The sequence below is a fragment of the Colletotrichum gloeosporioides genome (assembly GCF_011800055.1).
Source record: "Colletotrichum gloeosporioides strain Lc1 chromosome Unknown consensus_83, whole genome shotgun sequence".
Lineage (NCBI taxonomy): Eukaryota > Fungi > Ascomycota > Sordariomycetes > Glomerellales > Glomerellaceae > Colletotrichum > Colletotrichum gloeosporioides.
The window spans coordinates 254,530-277,591 of NW_025544728.1; the positions used below are offsets into that span (position 1 = coordinate 254,530).

The 23,062-nt window shown below is 51.4% G+C and overlaps 9 protein-coding genes across 9 annotated transcripts; 4 read left to right on the forward strand and 5 right to left on the reverse strand.

Moving 5' to 3' along the window:
- Positions 1-584: 584 nt before the first annotated feature.
- On the forward strand, positions 585-2,423 carry GCG54_00000985 (putative transporter; the record flags this gene model as incomplete). The annotated part of the gene is made up of 7 exons (XM_045401115.1): positions 585-742; positions 800-970; positions 1,043-1,061; positions 1,115-1,430; positions 1,487-1,987; positions 2,043-2,212; positions 2,277-2,423. The coding sequence occupies 7 exons, from the start codon at positions 585-587 to the stop codon at positions 2,421-2,423; spliced, it is 1,482 nt and encodes a 493-aa protein (XP_045258899.1).
- A 237-nt stretch (positions 2,424-2,660) lies between these two features.
- On the reverse strand, positions 2,661-4,497 carry GCG54_00000986 (uncharacterized protein; the record flags this gene model as incomplete). The annotated part of the gene is given in 6 exon segments (XM_045401116.1): positions 2,661-2,726; positions 2,794-2,913; positions 2,979-3,199; positions 3,245-3,452; positions 3,503-4,481; positions 4,493-4,497. The coding sequence occupies 6 exon segments, from the start codon at positions 4,495-4,497 to the stop codon at positions 2,661-2,663; spliced, it is 1,599 nt and encodes a 532-aa protein (XP_045258900.1).
- Positions 4,498-4,519: 22 nt separating this feature from the next.
- GCG54_00000987 (uncharacterized protein) lies at positions 4,520-4,931 on the reverse strand (the record flags this gene model as incomplete). The annotated part of the gene is made up of 2 exons (XM_045401117.1): positions 4,520-4,785; positions 4,841-4,931. The coding sequence occupies 2 exons, from the start codon at positions 4,929-4,931 to the stop codon at positions 4,520-4,522; spliced, it is 357 nt and encodes a 118-aa protein (XP_045258901.1).
- A 539-nt stretch (positions 4,932-5,470) lies between these two features.
- Positions 5,471-7,314, reverse strand: GCG54_00000988 (uncharacterized protein; the record flags this gene model as incomplete). The annotated part of the gene is made up of 3 exons (XM_045401118.1): positions 5,471-5,590; positions 5,645-6,502; positions 6,793-7,314. The coding sequence occupies 3 exons, from the start codon at positions 7,312-7,314 to the stop codon at positions 5,471-5,473; spliced, it is 1,500 nt and encodes a 499-aa protein (XP_045258902.1).
- A 1,008-nt stretch (positions 7,315-8,322) lies between these two features.
- On the reverse strand, positions 8,323-8,942 carry GCG54_00000989 (uncharacterized protein; the record flags this gene model as incomplete). The annotated part of the gene is made up of 2 exons (XM_045401119.1): positions 8,323-8,711; positions 8,777-8,942. 2 exons carry the CDS (start codon positions 8,940-8,942, stop codon positions 8,323-8,325), a joined length of 555 nt encoding a protein of 184 aa, XP_045258903.1.
- Positions 8,943-10,065: 1,123 nt separating this feature from the next.
- On the forward strand, positions 10,066-12,135 carry GCG54_00000990 (Laccase-2; the record flags this gene model as incomplete). The annotated part of the gene is made up of 4 exons (XM_045401120.1): positions 10,066-10,591; positions 10,654-10,949; positions 11,005-11,907; positions 11,962-12,135. The coding sequence occupies 4 exons, from the start codon at positions 10,066-10,068 to the stop codon at positions 12,133-12,135; spliced, it is 1,899 nt and encodes a 632-aa protein (XP_045258904.1).
- Positions 12,136-15,105: 2,970 nt separating this feature from the next.
- GCG54_00000991 (uncharacterized protein) lies at positions 15,106-17,097 on the forward strand (the record flags this gene model as incomplete). The annotated part of the gene is made up of 1 exon (XM_045401121.1): positions 15,106-17,097. The coding sequence occupies one exon, from the start codon at positions 15,106-15,108 to the stop codon at positions 17,095-17,097; it is 1,992 nt and encodes a 663-aa protein (XP_045258905.1).
- A 1,641-nt stretch (positions 17,098-18,738) lies between these two features.
- GCG54_00000992 (uncharacterized protein) lies at positions 18,739-19,320 on the forward strand (the record flags this gene model as incomplete). Its single annotated transcript, XM_045401122.1, has 1 exon — positions 18,739-19,320. One exon carries the CDS (start codon positions 18,739-18,741, stop codon positions 19,318-19,320), a length of 582 nt encoding a protein of 193 aa, XP_045258906.1.
- A 40-nt stretch (positions 19,321-19,360) lies between these two features.
- On the reverse strand, positions 19,361-20,359 carry GCG54_00000993 (Oxidoreductase sirO; the record flags this gene model as incomplete). The annotated part of the gene is made up of 1 exon (XM_045401123.1): positions 19,361-20,359. The coding sequence occupies one exon, from the start codon at positions 20,357-20,359 to the stop codon at positions 19,361-19,363; it is 999 nt and encodes a 332-aa protein (XP_045258907.1).
- Between the last annotated feature and the right edge of the window lie 2,703 nt (positions 20,360-23,062).

Here is a 23,062-nt window from a genome sequence, read left to right on the forward strand (position 1 = left end):
AGGTTCGCGAACTCTTGGCCTGCGTCGAGCCTTAGCGTAGAACAGTAGTAGTGCGGCTTGATGGATGTCCCACGTTGCGAGAGGAAAGGATTGGAGTCGGGGGCGCCAGGCTACTGACACATGGCGCCAGAGTCGACGACTCTGACTCTTGCGCCCTGACTCAGTGGCGTTGTCCATGCTCCACTCCCGCCACGGGCGTCCAACAATTCGCCGTCTTCTTGGGAGAGCCACGCGAAGGTCCTGGTCGCCGGGTTCGGGGCTGGGAAAAGACACTCCCCTCCCCGCACTACCCCGGATTACCCCGCATGCCGATTTGCCTCCTAGCGCAGCATCACCAGGGGATTGGGAATGGATGGTCGCTTATTTGGCGGCTGCTTTGGTCTTAGACCTGTTGTGTGTTGTTGAGAACATGGCACGATGGTTCCTTGATTGGAGATAATGGACTTGGCGCATATGGCCCTTGACTATCCCTGCGGGTATTTAAGAAGAGAGGGATCAGCGCTTTGAGAAAGTGCAGTTTGATGGGATTGTAGCAGCACTGCGAAGTCCAGTGTCCAGTCATTCGAAATTCACCCAGTGTTACCATGGACAATCGTGAAGCATCCCACGACCTTCGGCGAGAGGAATCTGGCACTTACGGCATTGACGAAAAGATCCACGACTCAGCCCATGTTGAGAACATCAAAGGCCAAGATGTTGGCGCTATTTGCGGTCTAAGCCCTGAGGAGCAGAAGAAAATCATGTGAGTCGCTACGATTAAAGCTGCTCATTCTTGCGGAACATGCTAACAATGGGCCAGCCGGCGAATTGACCTGCGGCTTCTACCGATTCTAGGTATTATGTACTCGATCTCGCTCATTGACCGAACGAATCTTGGCCTAGCACTTGTTGCGGGCATGCAGGAAGATCTAGGACTGGCCGTGGGAAACCGATACACAGTCATTGTTATGGTCTTCTTTGTTGCATACATGTAAGTCACTCCAATGAATTCATGTTGTGGTCTTCAAGACTAGAGAGACTTGTATTGACACAAATCCAACAGTATCTTCGAGATTCCTAGCGTATGCCACGATCGCAATCAAGACCAACCGACTCTCATTGACGATTGATGCAGAACCTTGTCCTCCCGAAAGCTGGTCCAGCAAATTGGCTGTCTTTCCTTGGCGTTGGCTTTGGTGCTGTCCTTATCGGCATGGGCTTCACAAAGAGCTGGGGTATGATGGCCCTCTGCCGTGCGCTACTGGGAGTTCTAGAAGCCGGTTTTCTTCCGGGATGCACCTATCTCATTACCTGCTGGTACACCCGTTTTGAAGTTGGAAAGAGACTATCTGGGTTCTGGATTCTGTCCGTCATCACGGGTGGCTTTTCTGCCATTTTCGCATATGTCTTGACTCTTTTGAAGGGCAAGGGGGGGTTGAACGGGTGGAGCTGTTAGTGCCCCAGTATCGTGCAATGTTCTGAGGGTAATGCTGACAGAGTTAACCAGGGATCTTCATCATCGAGGGCGCCATCACTGTCGTCGTCTGCGCCATCGGCTGGTTTATCATCATTGACTTCCCCACGCAAGCTGAAAAGTTCTTGAAGCCAGCTGAACAGGAGTTCATCATCGCCCGCATCAACCAGGACCGGGGAGATGCCGAGGAGGACAAGATTGATGGGGCGAAGATTTTGCACCATCTCAAGGACTGGCGGTTGTACTTTTGGGCATTCAACCTCATGGCCTCGACGTTGCCCGGTTATGCTTACTCCTACTTTCTACCCATCATTCTCCGCAACGGCATGGGCTTCAGCAGCACCCAGGCTCAGCTGCTATCTGCCCCACCGTACGTCCTAGCTGCCATCATGGCCTTTATTTCGGGCTGGCTTGGCGACCGGTACAAGATGCGCGGCCCCATCATTGCAGTGCATCAAGCTCTGACGGCTGTCGGCATGTTGATAACGGTCTATGGGAAGGCAAATGGTGCTCGATACTTTGGAGCCTTCCTCGGTAAGTGATCCATACCTGACATATGGTGTGGTGTGGTGTCTAAACTTTGCTCTAGGTATTGGGTTCTTGCAGTTTTGTGTTCCTGGCGTGCTCACATTCCAAGCAAACAACATCACATCACACTCAAAACGTGCAGTTGCTTCAGCGACCTGTCTCATTGGTGGTGGTGTTGGTGGCATTATCGCCAGCACAGCCTTCATGGCAAAGGAGAGCCCTCATTATACGGTAAATTAAACTTATGACGTGACATCTCCAGAGTATTTGAGATTGCTGACTCTGCTACATCAAGACCGGCATTTGGACAACCTTCGCCATTTCCATGATCAGTATTCTGATTATCATCATCATGGACATTCACCTTTGGCGATGCAACAAAGCTGCCAAGGCAGGTCATCGGCAAAATGAGGGTATGGAAGGCTGGATGTATACTCTTTAGTGAAGTATTTTATTGTAAAGTCTTATTTAAGACTCTTAAAACGCTCTGAATACACCCAACATCTACCGTGAAATCCTCGAAGACTCCTTGGAGACAATGGTCATTATCCGATGGCACACTTTTCTGCCCTTCCTGAAGGAATGTGAATGTCTTCCAAGCCGATCACAAGGTGCTTATTTTTGAAGTCCATTGAGGGAAACACAAGTCCTATGATTTTGGGGACACATCAACCAGCCCTCACTTTCCCTCAATCGCTTCCGAGATGACCCCTAAGGCTGTAATGCCACTACCGTCATGAGGACGCTAGCATGGTTTGACTGTAAGTAACTGCATCCCACGTAACGGTCGATATGATTAGATATGTACTGACATGACTTCCATAGAACCCTGTGATTGCTGTTCCAGGAGACGCTGTAACTACGAAAGGTAGACTGCTGGGTGGATCAGAATGGAATGAGAAGAAACATGATCTCTCTCGATTTGTGGTCGTCTTCATGTCATTCGTTCAGTGCTGGTTCTCATAGAGTGACAAGAAGATGACTGTGAGTGACTAACCTTAAATGCCACCACAGTCCCTTCTTCGACCAGCCAAGGGTAACCTTCGTTGGGGTAATGCTGGAACACCTCGATAGCATTGATGAATTCGCCTCCAGCTCCATCGATCGCGAAGTCGGTAACTTTGGTCCACTCTCCCGACGCCTGGCATCCGAACGTCTGATGTTCCGAAGGGACTGCAATGTCGTATGTGAAGTCAATGCGCCGTATGCCGCTGCCACCTCAGATGACGCTGAGATTAGTGAGATTTCGAAGGTAAATGCCACCTGAACCACCAAATGAAGTCCAAAATAAGGGTTTGTATCCGCTCAAATAATTCTCCCTCGGAGGAAAGGATGCTTCGTTCAAGCAGAGGTTTTGTTCCGGTACATCAGGATACCACATTCCTGAATTTCGCAGCCTGTTTCCATCATGCAGCATTTTATTGGGCGACGGAAACTGGGAATAGACAGATAGGCTGACAATTTTGCAGCCCTTTGACGTTAGCAAATATGAGCAGCAACTTGACAATTCGTTGCACTTACATCGAATCCAATTTCAAGGTCGGCAACGTGGTCACCCACGTTTAGGCGCAGCGTCTTGGGCGACCTTTCCGGACAGCCAATCCAGGGATAGGTTGAAGACTTCGAATCAATGCACTGCAAAGCTTGAATACCCCTTTCTCCCACGGCCAATTTGAAGCCACAGACGTCTGAAGTTTCCAGAGACTGTTCAGGTGTGGCCCAGTAGCCAATTTGACGGATGCCGCCCACAACAGTGGTGAATTTGAGTCCAGTGACATAACTCATGTCCCCCAACTGAATGGAACAGACAGAGATCCGCGATAATTGTTCAGGGATAGTCACCAGATGCCTTTCGAAGAGACGACAGCCCTTGTCGAATAGAGAGTAACCCGCAACCGGCTGCTCCCACATCTCGCCAGAAGCTTCTACACGCTGGTCAGAGCATGGAGAATAATTGACGCCAATGTCGACCCAATGGAAATCCAGAATATCCACAAGCTTCTGGGCTAGATTCCAGACACGAACTCTGTTTTGTAGACCAAAGCCTCTACGCAGACTGTTCGTTCGGCGATACAGCCATCTCCAATTTTGAGTCTCTGTGCTGTGCCGAGCCTCAAAGAGCCATGAGCGGTCTGAAGAATCTCCGAATCTCGATGCCCAGAATTGTTGATTATTGAACATAGTCCAGAACGCACGAGAGACTAGGCGAAGGTTCAAGACGTCCAATGTCGGCAAACACGTCGCGATCACTGACCGGAGTTCTTCTGGAAGTGCAAAAAAGACGTCTTGTGCTAGCGTTGTGAATTGAGAAACCGATAATGTTGAACTTGGTGGTGATTTGGGGTCTTCGGCCAGCAGACTCTGTATGTCTGGGACGTCGTATGGATTTGTTGTGAGGACAGGATCGGGCCCTATGTACTCTCGATCGGAGAATCGGTCCTCCCATGGAAATCGGTGTTCATTATCAATGAGGACCGGTCCCTCGTAGTCGTGGCCCCAGCTAATGCTCACGCCATTCGCTGGGAACGGAAGCGATTCTCAGACCCCAAACAGTCTCTTCAGTGGCACCTGTCCGGGATAGAAGGCTTGCTCTAGGAGATCCCAGCAGGCTTCGTGAAAAACGAATCCACGTCTCTGGTTGACTTCACCCTGACCCATTGCGCCGAATTGGTCGTCATGGGGGCTCTCATAGGAAGAGTCATCCCATCGGCCGTTGGAATCGACAGGGGCAATGAATGCGCCCCTTTCCCGATCAACGTATAAGCCAACACCCGTGAGTATGACGCCTTTTGGGCTGCTGGAGACTTGAGTAAAGTCAGCCCTCATTCTAGCAAAAGATGACAGCAACAGTGCACGTACGAGCGCGAAACTGGTTCAACCAAGATGCATTGCCTGATGCATCGAGAACGACCCACCCGCAGAGGGTGCACGACCATATACGAGGACTCATGTTAGTTGCAGAGGACGATGTTGGGGAGAGATTGGACTCTAGTATAGCCAGGAAAAATACTGGAAGACCTCTCAGTCAACTCGGAAGAATGTCTTTCCGTCTTTCCATTGGCGGACTTGGTTTGGTACGTTGGAGCCTGTATTTGTGTGCTGTGCCTGTGTGAGGGCGTCCCATCTTACTACAAAAGGCCCTGCCGTGGCCTATGAAAACTGAACAGAAGCAGTGTCTCGATTGTTACATGGGGTAAAAAGCGAACGTGCGGCAACTTCTTCGTCTGTTTAGGACTCTGGGGTTTTATTGTGGCATAACTTTCATTTCCACTACTTCACACTACTGACTGACATAAAAATGGTTGTATTTGCCTTGTGATAACAAATTTGAAGTTATCCCTGCATTGCGGGCGACGATGTACGACAGGAGCTAGAGGCAATGAACCGCGACGATGATAACGTCCGACGACGACGACGACGGTGACGCCGACCATGACTAGCTCACAAAAAGAGTGGGTCGACCGCTTTTCAGCACATCGAGCGGGACTACTACTCCTCTCGAGCCCGCTTCTGGGCTGCCTCGTTGTCGTCAGCATTTGGCTTCTTGGGGGCCTGAACGACCATCGCAAAGTAGGAGTATATCTCCTCGGTGGAAGGCTCGTTGCCGTACTAATCAGAGTTTTATGTTAGTTTTAGTATTGAGATGAGCAATGAGTAACTTACGGCTGTGTAGGAAACCTGAAGCTTCGACTCGCCATTGTTCTTGTTCAACCAGACAATGTTCTTCGGGTTGAATCTGAGCTTTTTGGTGTCAAGGGCACTCTCAAACATTTCCTTGATTTCGCTTTCGTAGTCAATCATCTCTGCACAGTATTGCGTGCTAAGGACTCCGACAACTCTTGGGGGTTCATAATCTCCGTCCTTGTCTTCGTCGGAATCGGTCTCCGTCGAATCACCGCTCTTGTTCGAACTCTTCTTTGACTCATTCGTTTTGTTGGCGGGATCAACATCTGCAGCGCCGTCGGAGAACTCTCCATCGTCCAGTTTCTTGGGATTCCATTGGCTCATGGGGTTTTCGAGAATAGCACACAAGTGGACCTTCAGACCCAGGCTCTTGAAAATCTCGTAAAGCACCATGTCGATGCCCTTGAGACAGAATGGAAGGCCATGTTCCTCCTCAGTATGAGGATAAGCGTATGTGCTATAGATCCCCAGAAGTCTGCTCTTGGCCTGAAACTTCGTCGAAGTGACCATGGCTTTGATTTCTTGATAAAGTGGCAGCATGGTAGGGTTGAAAGCAGATGTCTGACCGGCAAGGGCTCCGTTCCCAGCGGTAGCATACAGGTTGTATGTGAGGGTAATTCTGTGGCCAGACTTGACCTCGAACACCTCGTGTTCACAATCGCTGTAGAATGCTGCCCACTGAATCGAAGGCTTGTGGGAGTTTTCGGCCCAGTCGAATGAATGGGTTATTTCGTTATGTCTCACAGCAAGCTCGCCACCCTCGTGCTTCATAGGAAGGCAGACAACGAGTGAGCCGATCTGGTAGCTGGATCGGGGAGTATCCACGTGTGCTTTGAACTTGCCCGAAGGTCCGGAGTAGATATGTGGTTAAGTCAGTCAAGCAAGTAACAACTTTACCATTCGGATGAACATGGATGAGAGACGGACAAGGTTAGCGATAAGTAAGGAAAGAGGTAGTGAGAGGTAGAGACGACGAGTGGTATCGTCGATGAGGGTTAACCATGACCGGGACAGGGAGTAAGATGGCGATGGCATTGACGAGTTTAAGGAAATAGTGAGAACAAGAAGTCTCGACGAAGGAGAAACCAGAGGCAGAAAAAAAAGGGTAAACACTTGAGACCACTCACATTCATGTTGTACAGCTCAGCACGAAGTGACCGCTTACGAAGTGACCGCTTGGTGTCGGCTGTGTCGAAGCTTGGGAGGAGGACCTGGCAGACAGCATCGATAATACCCGTTTCGTACGGGCAGAAGGTGGTGCAGAAATCATTAGCACCAAGCTTCTGAGCCTTGCGGTACGTCTCATCGAATTCATGTCGTCCGTTCAATCCGAAAGTTGCCTTCTCAGAAGCTTTGAGAAGATGCTCGAACGCCGCAGTGTCCTCGTCGGACGTGACGGGGAAAGAAACTCGATGGGGTCCGGGGTGATCCTCTGGGTTGTCCCATCGAAGGATAACAGGAGCTGAAGAGGCCTTCGTCTCCTCACTCTTCGTTTCCTTCTTACCGGTGCTTGTAGCGCCAAGTTCTCCCTGCGGCTGCTCGATAGGAATATCTCCACCGATAGCAAACGTGCCAGCAGCGAGATCTGTGGCAGAGATGGAAGCAGAAACCTGCTTGGCAAGCGCGCGAAGAGTGACTGCGGTAGACATGTTGAATTAAGAGGGTCTTTTTTTTCCAAAGTCAGCGTTCCCAGGCCTTCAAATATATATTTGTCTTAATCGAGGCATTGATTTTTATCTAGAGACGAAGATGACGACGATTGTGACAACAACAATAAGAATCATGGACAATACCGGTAATGTGGGTGAGACTAACGGGAAATTAACTGAATGTATGAGTGAGTCCTCGGGAAAAGAAGTGAGCCTAGAAGACTTGTAGCACACTCAGGTCTGTATCGCAATGGGATCTGTGGCCGGAATATTGCTGGGCTGAAGACGAATGAGGTATGTTGAGATGATAGACTGGGAACGAGATTTGGAAGAGCTGGGGCTAGGAAAGCCCTTTAAGTATTGGTGAAAAGTCCATCTCCAATGGTCTTGAACATGTATGGTCGATGGATCCGTGCGAATGGTTCAGTGCACAGCGGTTACCCAGCCCCTTACCACAAGGTGATACATTGGATTAGGTGGTGACGCTGATTGGCTTCACGTCAATGACCCTTACCTATGGTAATTAAGATCTTTACCTTTTGGGGGCTCAAACCAGGCTGGTGCGCGTGGTTGCCTTGAGTCTCCGAATGTTCAGGCAGCAGGTGGAGAAAACTAGACGTCGCATGGTACAGGCCCGTGGTATCACGCCACCCACAGCGGTAGCAGAGCTACAAAAGCCCTCACATAACATCTCGATTCTGTGCGGAGTGCATGTATCTATAGTCAAGCTGCGCAACCCTGCTGTTTCCGGTTCCTAGTCAACATGTGAAAGTTTGGGTGCAAATATTGGACCAGCGCACTTTTAATTAGAATGTTCATCCAGCTACATTTGCGCTAGGCAAGAATGGCAAAAGGTTACACCAGGCGTGGCAAGATACAATCTGAATTAGTGCGAGTCGCCATCAACGTCTGTATCTATCCCAAAGCTCTAGAATTCTTCCCTGTCAGATCCGATAGAGAAAAGCCCCCCTTAACCCGTGAACAATATTTTCTGTGAACTTTTCTGACTCAAGAGTCCTCCACACCCTTGATCACCACGGGGAAGCTGCCTTCAGAGACAGTCTGGTCTTCGTTCCAGAACAAAAGGTAGATGTCTTGGGTGTCGGTTGGCTTGGCCCAGAACTGAGCCTGAAGCTCCGAGTTGTTGTTGTAGACAAGCTGGGTAGCGAACAATGCCCAACCGTAGGTGCTCTGGTTGACGCTAACCACAGGAACCTCAGAGGTCAGACCCATGGCACGGTCCACGCTGTCGGTGATAGTGAGGTATCCAGCAGAAGTGCCGTTGACGAAAGTTCCGTTGACCTTCCAGTTCTGGCCGGTGATGGAAGGGAGGTTCCAGAGCATGGGCTCAAGGTTGGCGGACGAGTTGTCGGGAGTTTGCGTGATGTAAAGGTATCCTGGAAACCGTTTGTTAGCAATGGACTCGTCTAGCACTAGATGAACATTCGCATGCAGTGCTTACCATCATCCATTCCATAGGCGATAGGCCACGACGAAGAGTTGGTGCCGTACGCAACCAAGGTGGCATTAGTCTCAGCCTTTCTCTTCTCAATAGTGGAGGAAATGGCAGCCGCATAGGTGAGACCGGCCTGCAACAGACCAAAGACTGCGGTCTTGGAAAGATACATCGTGATTATTGGTGCGCGATAACGAGGAATGAACGACTGGAAAGCAATGGCAAACGAGGGTAATGGCCGTTGACCGAAACAAACCGAGTCCATCCAGTCCGGATCCAGAGCCATTACATACCTTAACTTAAGTCTATCCAACAACTCACTTGCATGTAAAAACAAGCGTCGGTAATCAACCCACAAAGCCTATCAACCCTACTGAATCCCCCACAATACGATGTTACCAACCGTGGTGGATTCGACGCTAAAGGTTCAGGTGAGGGGCACTTGCGAGCAGGATGGAGCTTTCCTTGCCATTTAGCCTACAGCACAGGCCCGAAAACGCGGGAGAAGCCGTTGGAAGGTCTTTTTAAGGAAACATCTTGCATTTGAATCCCTGGTTAGAGTGCTGAATCCTGGACGAATGGAGTTGTCCTTGAATAATTGGAGCCGTCTTCGGACTACCTCCACTTTCGGGGCTGGCGATAGTGCAGTGCTATGCTTCGTGTCGATCGTCCCAAGTTTAAAGTACGCGCAACCCCCTTTCGTCATGAACCTCCGTGGATGCAACACCGATAACCCCTGCAAGTGTGCTTGTCAACGCACTCTAATCCCTAAGGGCCCGGGTTGCTTGAGGCTTAAGCATACGCCAAGGTTGACAAGCTTCCTGCCGTTAGCCGTTGTGCAGCTTAATTTTGCCGTTCTAGACTAACAATGGCAAGATGTTGTTTCTAAGCGGGACCTGTAAGATTACATCGCTATGTGCTCGGGCGCAAAACGCTGCTGTCAACAGGGATTTTCCCGCTCCCGATGGCTTCAGAGTAGCCGAGTAAATCAGCCTCACGATCTTTCCACCACATTCCGCTTGATAGACAGGGAAACTCACCGCGATATTGTGGGAGAAGAAAGGGTTTCCGGCGGCAGTTGCCGTAGTAAGTCATCGTAGAGTGCGGTTCCCATTACATCACGAGGTGGAATGGAATCGGGTTGTCCGTGAGATGCATTTACTTATCAACCGTTAATGCGCCCTCTCCTGTGTTTGCTGTTGATCACTTCGGCACGCTTTGTCATTCGTTTCTGGCTTCACGCCATTAGTCTGTCTTTAACTTTGTTTCTTACTTCCAATCGTTCGCAGTCCATAATGGTTTCCGCCAAAACATTCGCTACTTGGGCAGTTGCCGCCATTGCTGGCGTTGCCGCTGCTCCCTCTGAGCTTCACCATGTCGCCCGTCGCGACTGTGGAAGCAAAGGAAATGCGGTGTCTCAAGCCGAGACAGCCCCTGTTGCCGCAACTTCTCCCCAGACCTCTACCGACGGCCAGTCTACCAACAGCGGTCAGACCACTACCGGTGGCCAAACCACAACTGGGGTCCAAACTTCCGGCAGTGAGACTACCACCGGTGGCCAGACCTCTACCAGCGGTGCGGCATCATCTGGCGATGACAGTACCTGTGTTAACAGCCCTACTAGTCGCCAGTGCTGGCTTCCGGGCTACGATCTGACGACCAACTACTATGAAGATGTTCCCGACACGGGCGTTGTCAGAGAGTACTGGTTCAACATTGAGAACACCACTGCTTCCCCTGACGGCTACGAGATGCCCGTGCAGTTGATCAACGGATCCTTCCCCGGACCCACCATCATCGCCGACTGGGGTGACACCGTCAGTAAGTAACAGCTCATGGCAAACAACTTACATCTAACGGAGACTAATTGCGTCTGCCAAAAGTTGTTCACCTGACCAACTCCCTCCAAACCAACGGAACTGGTCTTCACTTCCACGGCATCCGCCAGAACTACACCGACCAGATGGATGGCGTTCCTAGCATCACCCAATGCCCCATCGCCCCTGGAGACACCTACACCTACAAGTGGCGCGCTGTTGAGTATGGCACCGGCTGGTACCACTCTCACTTCTACGTTCAGGCTTGGGACGGCGTCTTCGGCGGTATCACCATCAACGGCCCCGCCACTGCCAACTACGATGTCGATCTCGGCCATCTCTTCCTGAACGACTGGTATCACGTAAGCCAACAATAGTGCAAAGCTCCGTGTGACAGCATCAACTAAACGATTTCAGCAAACTGCCGATGAACTCGTGTCCCATGCTGCCACCGGTGGCCCGCCGACTGCAGTCAACGGTCTCATCAACGGAACCAACACCTACAACGACACCATGGGATCCCGATTCGAGACTGTCTTTGAGGCTGGCAAGAAGTACCGCCTGCGTCTTGTCAACGCCGCTGCCGACAACCACTTCCGCTTCATGATTGACAATCACACCATGGAGGTCATTGCCAACGACTTCGTTCCCATTGTCCCCTACAACGCCACCCAGCTCAGCATCGGCATGGGTCAGCGTTACGATATCATTGTCGAGGGCAAGGACCTAACCGACGGCGACTTCTGGATCCGCGCTATTGCTCAGGAGGCCTGCTCCGAGTCCGATGCTGTTGACGATGTCAAGGGTATCCTCCGCTACTCCAACTCCTCCGCGTCCGAGCCCACCACCTCTGCCTACAGCTACGATGATTCCTGCGCTGACGAGCTGTCCTCGAACCTCATTCCTCATCTCGCCATCAACGTTTCTTCCGAGTACATCTCAACCGATGAGAACGTCGGTGTCATGGTCCAAGACAACGCCCTGCTTTGGACCATGAACAAGACTTCCATGCACACCCAGTGGGAGTACCCGACCGCTCTCCAGCTCTCCCAGAAGAACGAGACCTGGCTCTCCAAGCAGAACGCCATCCGCTTCCCTCAGGTCAACGAGTGGGTCTACATGGTCATCCACTCCCCCTTCGCGCAGGATCACCCCATGCACCTTCACGGCCATGACTTCTGGCTCCTGGACGCTGGCTACGGTAACTTCGACCTCGATCAGACCGATCGTCTGACTCTTGTCAACGCCCCGAGAAGAGACGTCGCCATGTTGCCTGCTAGTGGTTACATGGTCATTGCTTTCCCTACCAACAACCCTGGTGTAAGTCTTCCGTGCACTTTACTTGCCGAGGTTATTGCTAATTATGTCTCCTAGGCTTGGTTGTGCCATTGTCACATCGCTTGGCACACGTCCGAGGGTTTCGCTGTCCAAATTATTGAGCGCGAGTCCGAGATTGAGTACGACAGTGGCGCGCTGAATAAGACCTGCACCAACTGGTCCAACTACGTTGCCAGCGTTGACCTGATCCAGTACGACTCTGGTGTTTAGAGATCTCAGCAGTAATGGTAATCACGGGGTCGAATCGGTGTAATAATTCAAGTACATAGGTTGAAAAGGAAAGCGAAATTTCTGGAGCCAATGGCATGTCGTTCTTTACCTTGCAAATACGTTCACAGTGCTTAGTGACGCTCACTTATGTGACAAATTGGCCTGTGATGATTGTGAATGTGCAGAGTTCTTCTCATTTCTGCCCCGGTTCTAACACATTGATCAAACCATGCCGAGGTATTATTGACACGAGATTTCCGCGCTACATCTGCCGTCATATGCATCATAGCACTCACAATGGACTTTTTGTACGCGACGTCTCATTGGGAACTCCACGGTATGCTACTACAATTTTTCATGATCGTGGGATGCGGTGTTTCCGAAACGGAAATAATTTCAATGAGCATTGCGCCTCACAGTCCAGGGGGGATTGGAACTTAAGCATCTTCCTTTCTTAAGGAAGCCATCTCACAGGGTGTAAGTAACTGCCAGTCGCTACCTCATGGTCATTATGACCTATAAGTTTCCCCCCTCGACGTTTCGTAGCCCATCTAGGAAGTGTCTGGGTGTGCTTAAGATACAAAGCCGTCACACTATGCTTGTGAAACAAAAGGCAAGAGGTTTTGCAGAACCAGTCAAGAAAGAACGCATCTACCGCAGAACTTTACAAACATTCGGCGTTTCTGTGGACTTTCGGGTTCCATGTGGAGAGACGGTAACACCGGGAGCAACTTGGACTTGTTCGTAGGATGTGGGCGCCGTGCAATGTCACAGCCGGCCCTTGAGTTCGGGAATGAGGGGGGATCACTGCATTAGCCCTTAGGATCTCTCGGTTCATATGACGCGTCGTGATGCGAAGACCTATTTTTACCTGCGTATCAGAGATAGGCTCTCCGCGGCAAGCGTACAGGAGAAAGATCCTCCCTCGCATTCGGGAAAAGAGAGATGATATCCATTCTTGTGTCTGGTGATGACTTCTTATTTGAATTAAACGCCATACGATGAAGTGCTGCAGTCAGTGATGGACAGTATCCGTGTCCGTTGTCGATCATCACGCCAACATGTGTATGTCGGACTTTGGTGGACTTCCAACCCCCACGTCCTCCGGCCGCCCGAATACACTCAATAGGTTTCCGACCTTTTGAACAATGGCCCGCGGTCAACTTCGCGTGTGAAAATTGCCAAAATAATCTGGCGATCTGATTGACTGGTTGATAAATCTGACAGATAGAATGCTAGTGAACATTGAAGGGAATTCTCGTGTCGACGTGGCCGAGAAGGTGTGTGAAAAGGTAGATTACATGGCACGTCTCGTAAACTCTTATCAGAGGAGATTTCAAAAGGGTTAGGTGACCAAAGCCTTCTATCCCATCGTTTCCGCAGCTTTCTAGACTGCCATATTTCCGATTCCCTCCATGTGTTGCCTAACAGAAATCAACTTGATCTGAGTCGCGGGGTAAATCATCCGACAACTCAGATTGGCTAGCACTTCTATCAAGATCAATCGTCGATTGATAGCCTTTTTTGCAACATTGAGCTCACAGCTCTTGGATGCCGCTGAAAGTTTCGTCTTCTATCATCATGATTCAACCCAATCTTCAGACTGCAATTGTATTGGACTTGCCACGTTTGAACTCTGAAAAGACCCCGCATCTCGTACTTCAAAAGACAATACTTCAGCAAACTTTGGAGCGCCAAGCCGATCATCCCGCTTGACTCCGATTGCCGTGGAAGACTCGTCTAGTTACTGCCGCATACCAGATGTGCCAACCAAAACTTCACATTTCAGAGCCTGATGCTTCCGGACCTTTTACCCCCCACCACCGTCCAGTCATCACGCTTACTTCGTATATGCAGTCCTCATTTGAAAACGCCAATACATCGGCAGTGGCATCCTAGGTTTTTCGTTGCCGCGAATCTCGCTTGATGTCATCTTACATCGGCAGCATGTTTCACTCTTCAGTGAAAAAACAATATGGATTGGCTGCAGAATTTCACGGCGTTGGTGATGGCCGATGTGATGAAGATACCCACCCGGAAACGCTTATCTATTGGATAGCCTTTATCGGCTCCCCACGAGTCATCTCCGACCCCTCAGGAGGCGCCGTTGCCGCCCCTGAGTGTCCTTTCCAGCCAGATTGCAACAGGAGCTGTAACAGCGCGGCCTTGATACGCTTCAAGAGAGGCACATTCCGACGAAAAAGTGAATTTCCTACAAGTGCACCTTCGTAGGGACGATCACTCGGTTTCGGGGTCCTAATTCTGGAAGTGGGGATGACTTCAATTGGAACATTTGGAACATGACTGGTGTATGTTCAGCCACAAACAAGTCGTGGACTTTCTGTGGTGAAGCAGCCACAGCAGCTGAGCCACACCGTACCATGCATGTCTGTCATACATGGATGTCATACCTACATACTAGTACATGGATGACATGCATTAACAGACAATGACAGCTAATAGTACGAGGAGAAGTATAAAAAGGCATTTCCCCCAACATGCAAGACAAGATCGGATTGCGCGAGCGACTTGTGTAAAAGGGGCGCCCCATTGAGGCACGTGAACCGGACAGCTCATTTCCATAGCTGCGATGCGAGGCATATCCATGGGCGACGGGCTGTCCGTGTCCCCATCGGAGCTACCACTGGAACGTGTTTAGGTGTTGATCGGTCATTTACTGGCAGCCGGCAGCGGCCGGCGCTCCCGGGCGAACCGTTCCCACTGTCTTCCATTCCTCCAGTCGACACCCTGGTCAGGGGCTGTTGCCGTGAAACGAACCTGTGGAATTAGAGTGGTAATATGGCCCCTGCATCAATGCGATTTCCAGGCCAATTTTGTTTACTTCACGTGATCTCCACTGCCATTTCCCTTCATCTGGATCTCGAGGCCACATCAGACTGACTTCACGCACTCTGACTGACCAAACCACGAAAGGGGGACAAGAGCCTCACAGCACTCCATCGAGGCAACATGGCGACCAAACGCGATTCCGGCGAGTGGGCAGGCCCGCGACGGCTTCCCTCCGTCAGGGAGAAGCTGTCCGGCTTCGTGAAGCGAGGCCGCGGCCTGGCCAAGAAGTCAACACTGTCGCTCATCGGAGAGCGCAGCCAGCGACCATCGCTGGATGAGAGCCAAAAGGCCCTCCCGCGAGTTGAGGTGCAAGCCTTTGGGACGTCAAGCCTCGAGATCGACTTGACCTCGCTCGAGGCTTTCCGCGACGTCCCGATGCCGCCGCCACAAAAGAAACCGGAGCAACAACAGCCTCCACCGACGACCTCATCCACGACCCCCATTGCGGACATGTTCTCCGCAAAAAGGACCCCTCTCACTGAGCCCTCACCAGCCAACAACTACTCACTCAACAAGTCTTCACCATCACTCATCGATGCCTTGAAGAAGTCCACCAGGGCCGAGGACCGTCGTTCTAGCATGGTCTCATCGCAGGCGGCTCAGACGTCGGACCCTGCCACCAACGTGACCGTCATCAATCTCACTCACTCGGTGCCTCACACCGCGAAGCCATGGCCGCCCCCAGAGAAGCCGCGCGCAACTGTACCTAACCGCCTACAAGCCAACAAGCCTTCGGACTCAAAACAGCCCGGTAGGATACAGCTTCGCGAACCCCGGCGGGCCGCCTTCGTGCCATCGGGTCCCGCCGCCATCAACATGCCGCCAATGTCGAGGCCTCGCCTCAATGCCGACATCGCATCCGAGATCGTTGAAAAGCGCTACTCGACGCCGCCGACAGGACTGTCTTCACTGGGTGCGGCGCCAACTTCCGTTCCTGCCGAGACCATCCGATCAGATCGGAGGAGGTCCTGGCAGCCGGCGCCGACGTCAGTGCCTTCAGGCAGCTCAACGCCGTCTGCACCACCATCTGCGTCCGCGCCGTGGCGTAACGGACTGGGTAACCGACGCATCTCACCGCGTCTCGCCACGGATCGTCTGGCGTGGATCAAGGAGCTGGAAGAGGGCAAGAAGAAGACATCGATCAATGGCGATCTCCCTGTTCTCAAGAGTGTGCAGGGCAGTGTGGCAGACAAGCTGGCTAGGTTCGAGCAGAAGCAGCAGCAACAGCAGCTGGCACCACTCACCCGCTCGAACTCGACCAGGAGTCGCAATTCGTCGGTTGCGGACACCACCTTCTCCTCGTATGGAGGCGCGGCTACGAGCCGGTCGTCACTGGACAGCCACCGAGCTTCATCTGTGTTCTCGCACTATGACGACACGTTCCGTGAGAAGATGGAGCTTGTTGCCGGGCGTAAGGGTGATGAGGAAGCTGAAGAGAGGCCGGCCCTGCAAAAGGTTACCACCAGCTTTGTGTCAATCGGCAAGAAGGACAAGCAGGCAAGCGTCGACACGGCTCAGGCCGCTGAAGAGCCCAAGGGGGATGAGAAGGTTGAGGAGGTTGAGAATACTGGAGATGAGAAGGTCCCTGACGTCAAGATCGAAGAGTCCAAGGTTGAGGAGGCCAAGGTCGAGGAGGCCAAGGTCGAGGAGGCCAAGGTCGAGGAGCCCAAGGTCGAGGAGCCCAAGGTCGATACGGTCCAAGCCGAGGAGCCTAAGGTCGAAGAGGCTCAAGTGGAAGAGCCCAAGGTCGAGGAGCCCGAGGTCGAGGAGCCTCAGACCGAGAGCGTCCAGGAGACTGAGGATGTCGAGAAGGTTGATGACGTGAAGGTTGACGATTTCGAGAAGACCGTGGAGGCCGAGAAGATCGAAGACGTTCACCAGATTGAAAGCAGCGAGAACGTCGAGGAAGTCCAGAATGCCGAGGAGGTCCGGAACGCCGAGAAGGTGGAGCTGGCCGAGGTCGTCGATGTGCCTCAAGTTGTCGAGGAGGTCCCCGAGGTTGTCGCTTCCAAGGACGTCGCCGAGGTCCCAGTTACCGACAAGGCCGACGCCACCAATGAGCCCCGCGAGATCGACGCGACGCAGACTGCGGAGGAGCCCCAGGCGATTTAGTGGATGACGTTCTGCGGGGACGAGTTTGTTTGCATTTGATTTTTTGACACAGCGAAGGCGTATGTGGAGGGCCCGTCAACAGCAGGGTTCCCTACTTCGCATGATTATTCCCCCCGACAATCCGGACGGCGGGCGCGATGCTGAGTTCGCCAAGAGCTTCTCGCCGGACCTGGATGTCGACCTGTTTATTGCATAGTTCTTTCACATGATGATGATTAGATGTCGATAATGATCAAATTGAGATGGCCTGGACTTATTGTTCGTTAATTAAGGCATCTGAACTTCAGAAACTCAGTCCAACCCGCACTGCGCGAAGTTGTCAAGCTACATGAGTGACATTCCTATACGGTTGACCTGGTTGTTTGCTCACGGATGTCTCCTTCGGACCGCTCAATGTCCTCAATCCAAGCTCACGCACTACTCACGTTGCATTACGTACTTTCGCCTCCGTCCTCCCAAGAGTCCGTGACTGTTCACGTCCAGAGAAAGTGCATATCTTTGCATGCGTATATCGATCGCCAAGATTCTCAAGATCCGAGCTGAGCTCAGTTCACTGCTGACTGTAGATGCTGTAGAGAAAATCGAGGATGTCGGTTGTGTTAGGTCTGTACACCTTTGTGATGATATCGATCCCACCACCACGCCTTCTCCCCCTCAAGATGGCATAGACTCCGGATTAAGACTCCGATCACGTGCCTGGTCCTAATGCATGGTCGGATCCATCAGAGCCATTTGCGAAAGCGTTATGGTGGTGCACATGATAAATCAAGTCAATGCTGAATAAAAGCAACGAAGACGTGTCTTGGGATCTACAGTCTGGCGAGGAAGATATCCAGATAGGAAAGTTGAAACACCATCGTTTCCCATGGATGGGATTTACAGCTTCATCAAAGTATAGAATATGTAAGTCAACGGTTGTAGTTCAATATAATTCATTTCAGAATAATTAAGGTGTATTATTTTGCAACCGAAGGCAATTTTTGATTACATTTGGCAATGGAATATCGCATCACAGTTCACTCAAGCTGGCTGTGTCTGCAGGTCCCCTCAGGAAATGGACATGAGCGCAGGGGACGCATATAAATCTCCTCACAGCTTAAGCGGCCAAAACAACAATAACGCTGGGTGAGGATCGTTGACCGTACGTAGGAGTCTGTCACGGTGTCAGCGCTAAAATTAGAAACATCGAGTCCTCGACTAGCGGGTATTGAACCCCAAAAACGGACGGTCGAAGCGCCCCGCGTTGGGACTGTTAGCGCAATCCTTCACGCGGCCCGGGGGGAGATCCCGCGGTTGCCTAGCGATCTCAAGTTCTTACCGTCAACAACATCAACCTCCACTGATTCACCGTCTGGTTTCAACCGTGACCGGGTGAACTCGTACATGGGCCTTTCCCGCTGCATTCGGAAGAAAATCTCCGCTGAGTCTTTCCTCGAGAAGTCTGTGCTTCTCGAAGTCCGGTTCCTTTGCCTCAAGCTATCGTCTCAGTTGACGTTATCTCACGGTAACCGCGTCGTCCGATCACCAGGCGCCACCCAAATCACATCCAAATCCAGCTTGAATATGAGCAGACAAACAAGATCGTCTACGAGGAAACAAAGTGAGGACGCGCATCAATCATCACCCGGTCCACCCGGGTCCATGATCTCATCGACTCCAGCCTATATCCCAACCTTGCGCTTCGAAAACCAATCCAAATGGGAAACATGGCTGGCAGAAAATTACGCTACCTCATCTGGCTTGTGGGTTCAGATTGCCAAGAAGAACTCGAATATCCTGTCAGTGACCTATGACGAGGCGCTTGACATCGCGCTGTGCTTCGGATGGATCGACGGCCAACGCAAGTCTCATGATGAAGAGTACTTTGTCCAAAGGTTTACGCCTCGTCGAAAGAAAAGCCTCTGGTCCAAGAGAAACGTGGACAAGGTTGCCAAGTTGATTGAGACTGGCCGTATGCAACTGTCGGGACAGGTTGAGATCGATGCGGCGAAAGCGGACGGTCGCTGGGACAGGGCATACTCTTCAGCCAGCGTGATGGAGGTACCACTGGATTTTCAGACGGCATTGGAATCAAATGCCAATGCTAGAAAATTCTTCGATGCACTCAACAAGACGCAGAGATACTCATACCTGTGGAGGATTGAGACGACGAAGAGACCGGAGACACGGAAACGCAAAATCGGACAGTTTGTGGAGCTACTCGCTCAACACAAGACTCTTTGAAAGCGCTTTTGAAATGTAGTAATGGAAAGATTAGTAATATCTACTTTGCAGCGATTTGGCTTGCATATTTCATGCCTGTACTCGTGATAAAAGGAATATCCACCACAGGTGCCTCATGAGATACCTTATCCCAAATCCTGTCAATGCGGCTGACAATTGCCGCAGGCAGGGGTCCTTTTTTCAAGCCGGCGAGATTATCGCCCAGCTGAGATACACTGCTTGCACCCATTACGATGCCGTCTTCATGTGCTGGGTCGAGAGCAGAATTGAAAGCTACCCATCGAGTGGCTAGATCATATCTCGACACACCCGCGTCCTGGGCGATCTCATTCCAAGCTGTCAACGCCTCCAACATTGACGGCTTGTTGTACATCTCATTGTAGAAGAAGCCCTGAGCGCCTGCCTCTTTCCCGAATCGGCCAGCTCCGTCCACGATCTGTTGCTTCGTCTTTGCTAAGAAGCCTCCAGCCGTAGGACTGTAAGCGTAGAAGGAGATGCCAAGTTTGCGTAATGTTGGAAACAAGGTTCTCTCAAAACTTCGGGTCAAGGGATTATAGTTCCCCTGGTAGACGGTTGGAAGAACCCAGCCTTTGGATTTCTGATGGTCGTAGATTCTCTGCACCTCTTCGGCCGTGTGATTGGAAACGCCGAAGCGCCGAAAAGCTCCATCTTTGAAAAGCTGTTGGATACTTGAAAGAGTTTCCTCGATGGGTATAGTATGATCAGGGCAGTGGAGGTAAAGAATGTCGATTTGCTTGATATCGAGTTTCTGCAATGATGCCTGAGTTCGCTGAATTACTTGGTCTTTGCGCAGAGAGCCAGGGTCCATGATACCAGGAATTTTCGTAGCGATGTTGAAGCTTTCTCCAGCTCGAGCTTCACCGAGGAGCTCTTCGCTGTCACCGTAACCTTGTGCGACGTCTATCTCAGTCACACCTCTCACACGGAGATCTTCGAGGCATGACTTGAGGGAGGCGGGCGTCCAGTTGTCTTTGGACAAGAAAAGGCCCCCGCCAATGATAGGCTTAACTGAAGCCATGGCCAGGATGAAGACTCAAGGGAAGCTACAGAACAGCTTGAGGAAAGAGATAACTTTAGAGTGACAGCAGTTATGCATGGGAGCTCGGGGCCAAGACGGACTTCACGGATATCAGATATCCCATTTCTGAAATACGAAACCGAGGTACCGGCGGCTTCGGCGCCTACGGCGGTCAATCAGCCGCCCCGTGCCTGGGTTCCTCCGCCCGCGGTCCCGTTGAACAAGTCTCCGTCTGCGGCGTTGAACTCTCTCTTGCCTCATTCTGCGTAATGCAGCAATCGTCAACGCAACTGTCCGCTTAGTGAGCGGAAGCTGGCTACTCATGGTGTTGCTTAAAGTTTCCATGGCAAACTCAGCTTATATCCATTCTGGCGCTTATTGGGTCAAGTCGCCTCACACGGGTCGTCTCGTTGCCGTCAAAATGGGCCTAAACCTTATCTTCAGCGCATCGTCACATTGAGCGGGGGATGTTCCCTGCCCAAAGACAGCCGAGATGGGGCCTGGAAACTGGGCCCTTTGCCAACTGTTCAGTGCTTTTCAGGCCTTGACTTGGCATTGAGACCCTTATGCAACGGCGCCTGTGAGGATGGGATTCTCAAATGCGCTGTTTACCATAATCCTCCACAATCTCTCGAAGTTTGAAGACGATCAGACGCAGATGAGGGGCTGAGAGAACAAGGTTAACCATGAGTGCTCATCTAGATGTCGACTTCTACTTGCCCAATCCACCATGAGCCTCTTGCATTCACAAAATCAATCTGGAGAAACCTGCCGTGCAGTTGCAACAGACCCATCAGATCCTACGTGGAACGGTTTCAACAACATCGCCGCCCGCTTGTAGATGCCACGGTAGCAAAGACTCAATGAATGGCGCAACTCGCTTACACACCGCTCCTTCAGCGGCCTCTACCACAGCGACCCCAGGCCCCCACACCGGCTATCTTGCCGAGTTGCGTTGTTGTGCTCGGGTATTCGTAGTGAACGGAGTACGGATGAAAACGGTCTGCCAACCAAGTGTATTTTTATAATGTAGATCAGGGTTCAGTTTCCTCTTTGAGGCTCGGGATAATCTCCATGGTTGGTTCGTTGGAAGTTTGCAGTTTGTACGTCTACAATGCAGTGTGATCTAAACCATCTGCTGCAGGGCAGCTTCACACCGAGTCTCAGGCTAACTTTCGCAGGAGTTGAATAGGATCCATGGCCCCAACGAACCCGTCCGCCTCCTTCTTTTCAACCCAAAAGCGCTCCGCATGCGACCGATGCCGAAAACAGAAACTACGCTGCCCAGTCCGAGTTGATGATACACAACACTGCGATCGATGCATTCGAGCGGGAGTTCCTTGCGTCACCGGCTACACGCAGCCCCTAGGGCGCTCTTGCCATGATGTCTTGGGGAGACGGAGCAGCATTTCTAAGACGGCCCGCGCCGGTGCGATAAGGTACCAACCTACCGATCCATCGCCACCTGGGTCTTCCGGATCGCAGTCCACCGCCGAGACAAGGTCCGGCACGTCACTGAACCCGAGTCCGAGAGCCTCGTACTTTGGCGGGCTGTTGCCTAAAGACATTGATGATTTGCACTCACTCGCCAACCATCACTTCGACTTGGACGACCTCGCTAGTTCGTACGTGGAGTCGGAAGCGCTGCTGTCCCTCAACCAGCCAGTTGATCTAGACTATCACATGGATATTGGAGATGGTCAATTTCATGATCCAGCTCTGTCGCACAACAAGGAAGGCAATTTGATAGCCGCACTTGAGTCTACTACTACTTTAGAAGAGCCTGTGGACTTTCGTAAGGAGTCCGAGGCCTTATCCTGGGCTCATTGCGATCTTCGACTATCACAGCTCAGCGTTGACTTGTGTAAACAAATGGAGGTATGCAAGAAGGCGGAACAATACCCTCACGAGGGGGATCAACCAGTCGCCGGCAAGGCCATCCCTGGTTCCACCAACCGACAGGCCGATCCAAACGCCTTCGGCAGTGCACTATGCAGCACGTCTGAGTTCCTCACCATTTTCCAATGTAACACCAGACGGAGCGACATGGCTGGACAAGGGAATTCCTTTCCTTCACCAAGTTTTACCTGTATTCTCAACTTGCTGGCGTGTTATGCACGGATCGTAGCCATCTTCGACAGCTTGCTACTCGATCTTTACGATCAACTCAAAAAGGGACCAACCTCGACATCCCAATCCGCCACATCAAGAGATCCCCAAACTCTACCAGGGCTTCAGCTTGGAGGGTTTGTTGTCCAACAAGGCACACTGCAGACGAAGATACTTGTACAAACAATCGAACATCAGTTTGAGACCATTGAGAAGACACTTAGCCTACCTCTCGAGCTGAGGGTCTCGGGTAAACAAGACGAGTATCCTGATGGTCTACTACATGGTGGTATAGATCAAGCTTCACTGTCGAGTGTTTTGAATTGTTTTCGGGGCATGGATCAGGCAGCGGGCGCTGAGAATAGAACCCATTTTGTGGGATCACTAGCATCACTGAAGGAAGCTATTGTTAATGTCAAGCGGATCTTAGATACATAGTGGCGGAATCAGACGATCAATTTCCTCAATGAACGGCTTGTTGATTCAATTAAATGAGATCTCGTAGCCAGTTTTCTATGATGACAAGGCAATTGCGATAATCATCGCAGAGGTGATGCAGTTTTGACGCTCAAATTCAGGGAAAGAAAATCTAAC